At 56.9% G+C, this 4,354-nt stretch overlaps 1 protein-coding gene across 2 annotated transcripts in view; it reads right to left on the bottom strand.

Moving 5' to 3' along the window:
• The window catches only part of UST (uronyl 2-sulfotransferase), a gene marked incomplete at its 3' end in the record, with an annotated part of 164,199 nt that extends 161,741 nt beyond the window's left edge, over positions 1 to 2,458 (bottom strand). The window contains exon 1 of one of the 2 annotated variants that reach the window (XM_080588018.1): positions 1,808 to 2,458. In XM_080588018.1, coding sequence (XP_080444144.1) covers positions 1,808 to 2,084 — 277 coding nt within the window. In that variant the 5' untranslated portion in view covers positions 2,085 to 2,458. The remainder of the gene's footprint in view (positions 1 to 1,807) is intronic. The other variant, XM_080588017.1, reaches the window with a different exon arrangement.
• Positions 2,459 to 4,354: the final 1,896 nt, after the last annotated feature.

Below are 4,354 nucleotides of genomic sequence, written 5' to 3'. Positions count from 1 at the left end.
GTACCATGCAGGCACCAGCCTGCTGCAGGGCTTGAGACAAGTCCTCGCCCTCAACATCCCAGGTGACCTGGGCACAAGGAGGAAACTCCTAGGCTAACAAGTGCAGAAGTTTGCTAATGGTGAGATATGAATAGATCCGTCTATTTTCCTCCTGAGGGAAGCCAACATTTAAAAAAACAACAAAAAAAAAGTGACCACACAACAAAAACAACCACCCCCCTTTTCAAAGAACACCTCACCCCTTCCCCAGGAGCTTGCCACGTTTAGGCACGTACAGCAAAGGCTCCTTGGCACCTGCTGAGCACCTCACAAAAACGATCACCACCCATTCACCAAGATCCAGCGTCTTCCAAGCTTTTCATCTCCAGGCCTCAGAAGACTTTCCAGCAGAGACAGCTACCGGCTACGGTGGTTCAAGCATCCGAACCCAGTTTTATTTCCTGGATCCTTCAAGAGCAGTCAAAAGGCCACAAAATGAGAAGCTGTCTAACCCCGTGTTCCTCACAGTCTATTCTCACACAAGCCAAGCAAGACTCATCCTTGGTGAAGATTAAAATTAAAAAATTGGCATCTACTTTCCTTTGAAACAGAGATATCTGTACTTGATCCAATTAAAAAGTCCAACAGTTGTAAGCAAAACCTGCTTCTGCCTTGGTGGAAAACTTGTCTGTTTCCTCTTCAGTGGAGGAATATCTTAACTAACATTACATGAAGAAAAAGGGTCAGTAAAATCCAAGCCAAAAAGGCAATATGCTGGTGCATTTGCGAAGTAACATTCAAAGAGTTTCTTCTTCTGTTCTCACTTGAATTTTCATTGACCTTTTTCTCCAGTTACAGCAGACTCACAGACTACGAGCTGGACAGGATTTCTGCCCGCCTGGTCCTCGCCCCCAACCCGCAAAACAGGGACAACTCGAAGCGGGCTGCTCAGGACCTCGTCCAGCTGAGCTCTGAGTGCCTGCAAGGACAGCCAGACCTCTGGGTAGCCTGTTCAGACGTTTGACCACCCTCATGTTGAAATTTCTTTCCCTAACATCTCATTGGCACTTCCCTTGCTGCAACTTCGTCTGTTGCCTCTTGTCCCACTGCCGTGCACCTCCCAGCAGAGCCCGGCTTTGTCCTCTCATCCTTTAACTGAGGATACGGGACAGCTTTCCTTTAAAGAAAAGCAACACAGGCACACACTGAGATGTACTGGTAGGATGTTCATAAAACACGCGTGCACACATACGGATTTCAGCTTATTTTTCTGAAACACAAGTACTGCGCTCTAGTTTCCAACCTAGTGCTGCTGTCTCTTATGGGCTGCCCTTTGCAGGGCTTCATGCTGACGGCTTGCCTTCGCAGGCAAGAGGAGCTAACGTGGTAAAAGCTGGTACCTCCCCGTGAGGAGGAGAAGCCCGCAGCTTTCGTTCCCCGTGCGGATCAGTCCTGCCGCGGCGAGGCACTTGCACGTCCTCGCGGTGCGCTCCGCTTCCCCCAGCTTCCCTGCGGGGCAGGGAGAAGCAGCTGCCAGCGGGGCAGGCACGGGGGGCACCCCATCCCGGATCGCTGCAGGGCTGCGGCTCTGCCCCCCGGGGGGGCGACGCGGGCATCTTCTGCCGTGCACGGCGCCGCCCAGCATCGCGCCCGTCCCGCACGCACCTGAGCGGGGGGAGCTCGCCGTGCCCTCGCCCCCTCGCCCCCGGCTGACAGCGGCCGCAGCTCCCCCCCGGCCCCGGCTCGGCAGCGAACAAAGAGGCGCCCCCCCCCCACCCCCCCCCGCCCCGAGGCGCAACAAGTCCCCGCCGCGCCGGGCCGCGCTTACCCAGATAGTGCCGCAGGTCCAGCAGAAAGTGCGGGGGCCCCCCGTTGAGCTGGTAGAAGAGGGAGCCCAGGCAGAAGAGCAGCAGGGCGGCCATGCAGAAGCCGTAGTCGCGCAGCGAGAGGAAGGGCAGCAGCGACAGCGGCCGCCGCCGCCTCCAGCCCCCGCCCGGGCCCGGGCCCCCTCCGGCCGCCGCCGGCCCCGCCGCCGCGGGGGGCCGGGCGTCCGGGCAGCCCCCGCCGCCGCCGTGCTGCTGCTGCTGCTGCTGCTTCTTCTTCATCCTCCCCTTGGCCGCCGCCGGGTCACGCAGCCCGCCGGGGAAGGCGCATCCTCCATCCGCCTGCTCGGCTCCGGCTGCCCGCGGCGGGGAAAGTTGCCGGCGGCTCAGGGGGCCCGTCCCGTGCCCATCGCCCGCCGCCCCCGGCCCCCGCTGCAGGCGGCAGAACCCGGCGCGGCGGCTGCGGAGCGCCGCTAAGGGGAGGGGAAGGAGGTGGCCACCATCCCGCTCCCGGGGCTCCTCTCCTCCTGCCGCCGCCGCTGCTGCTGCCCCGCCGCCGCGCTCCGCTCGGCCTCTCGCCCCGGTGTCGAGTTACAGCCGCCGCTCCGCCGCCGCCCGCCCGCAGCCCGCGGCCGAGCCCTGCGCGACGCCCGGCCCCCGCCCCGGCCCCGCCGCCCCCGGCCCGGCCCCCGCCGCCCGCCCACCCCGGCCCGGCCCGGCCCGGCCCGGCCCCGGTCCCCGCGGCGCCGCCGTTGCCTCCCCGCGAGCGACCCCTGCGGGCGCCGGCGGGCGCCGCCTCCATGGGCCCGGCCCGGCGCGAGGCACCTGCCCCGGGCGCTCCTGGCCTCGGCCTCGGGCTGCCCCCGCGGTCTGGGCTCGGGCAGGGGCCGCGGGGCTTCCCCCGAGCCTCAGGACGGTCGTGGGGGCGACGGGACCGCCGAGGCGAGGCTCTGGGAGAGAGCGGGGATCACGAAACGGAGATCGCCTCACACAACCCCAGTTTGACCCCCTTCCACAGGTGGCTCACGGTGCGGTCCCTCATGACTTGGTCGTGCCCACAAAGCTGCTTCACACAACGCACAGGGTGAAGGGTCCTCACTTCGTGCTGGGCTGTTTAATGGCTTCATCCTCTTCATGCAAGGTACGTCTCGTTTGGGACTGTTCGTGCCCCCAGGCACTGTCCGCAGCTGCAGTGCATTTCGGTGCATCCTGTGGCTGCACTGCCAACACAACAATGGGGGGAGGAGGCCTGGTACGGTGTTGCCAGTCCACAGTCGCATTTTATGGACCTCGCTGGAAGGGGAGGGCTTCCTGCCCTTCATGCGATCCCACGACAGTCTTCTTTCGCTTTTAGCCAACAGCAAGTTCTGTCCTCTGTGGTTTGGGAGAAAAGTAGGAAATCATGACCCAAGTGCAACTCGCCAGGTCACAAACCAAAATGCAATCACCCTTTTCCTTTTTAGGCTTAAAAAAATGCATCCTGATTGAGGGGCCCTGACTCATAATCCTTTAGCACTCGCAGCTGCAAATTCTGCGCAGTAGGCTGGATTCAGGCGTTTTTGCCACTGACATTGAAAGGCACGTGTAAGTGCCTGAATCCCACCTACCTTACTGGCTTAGATTTGTTGCTGACTTCCAGCAGTAAAGTGCATCTGCTGAAACAGGGAAATTAACCTTGGTGGCGTGGATAGAACCATAGAGCCAGAACCTGAAAATAAACAACTAGTGAGCAATCCCACTGGATTCACTGATAAACAATATCCCCACAGTGGTTGAAAGATCAGACCTTAGACGGCTTGGAGAGGAATCTATTGGGTTTGGTTACAGTCTGTGGCATCACTGCACAGATCCTTCAAAATCTACACAAAACCCAAACAAAAACAAAGTTAGGAACAATGACACCTCATTTCTCAGAAAGAGAAAACAGAAATGATATAATGTAAAAGTTCCACTTTGGGCTAGTGCTTAAGCACCAAAAGTGACATAAAAGGTCAATCTTTAGGACTGCAAGTTGCTTTAAACAGAAACCCCCAATAATATTCAGCAGATACAGTCCTAAGTGTATTTGCACAGTTCGACTACCACTTTGTGTTTCAAACTGACATTCACGAGAACCACTCAGTGTGAGGGGCTTACATAACCTGCTCTGCTGCCGTGGATGTCTTGCATTATTTTATATTCTTTTGAACACCTATGTTGTCTACCAGGCAGCTTGCAATGACCACACTGCATATTCATTTCGCAGTGCTAGTTGCTGTTGCAAAAAAAAAAAAAAACAGTAAGCATTTACACTGAACGTTTGAGAAAAATGGATGCTTTGGCAAGAACACAGAAAACATCTGTAAGGTGAATCAATAAACCTTTATTTTTCTAGTTGCAAAGAATGTCTTTGATCTCTAGGAAGAGATTTTGAAAAAAAAAGATAGAAAAGCAATCCTATCAATAGAGTTAAAATTAATTGGGAAGGTGGTGCTGTTGAGAGCGCTCCTTCCATCGACAGATAAAAATTCTCTTAAGAGGAAGAAGAGAAATCATTGGTCCTTTCATATGTA

The sequence above is a fragment of the Anser brachyrhynchus genome, assembly GCF_964034855.1.
Source record: "Anser brachyrhynchus genome assembly, chromosome: 3".
Classification (NCBI taxonomy): Eukaryota; Metazoa; Chordata; class Aves; order Anseriformes; family Anatidae; genus Anser; species Anser brachyrhynchus.
This window is presented reverse-complemented; position numbering and strand designations above follow the sequence as displayed.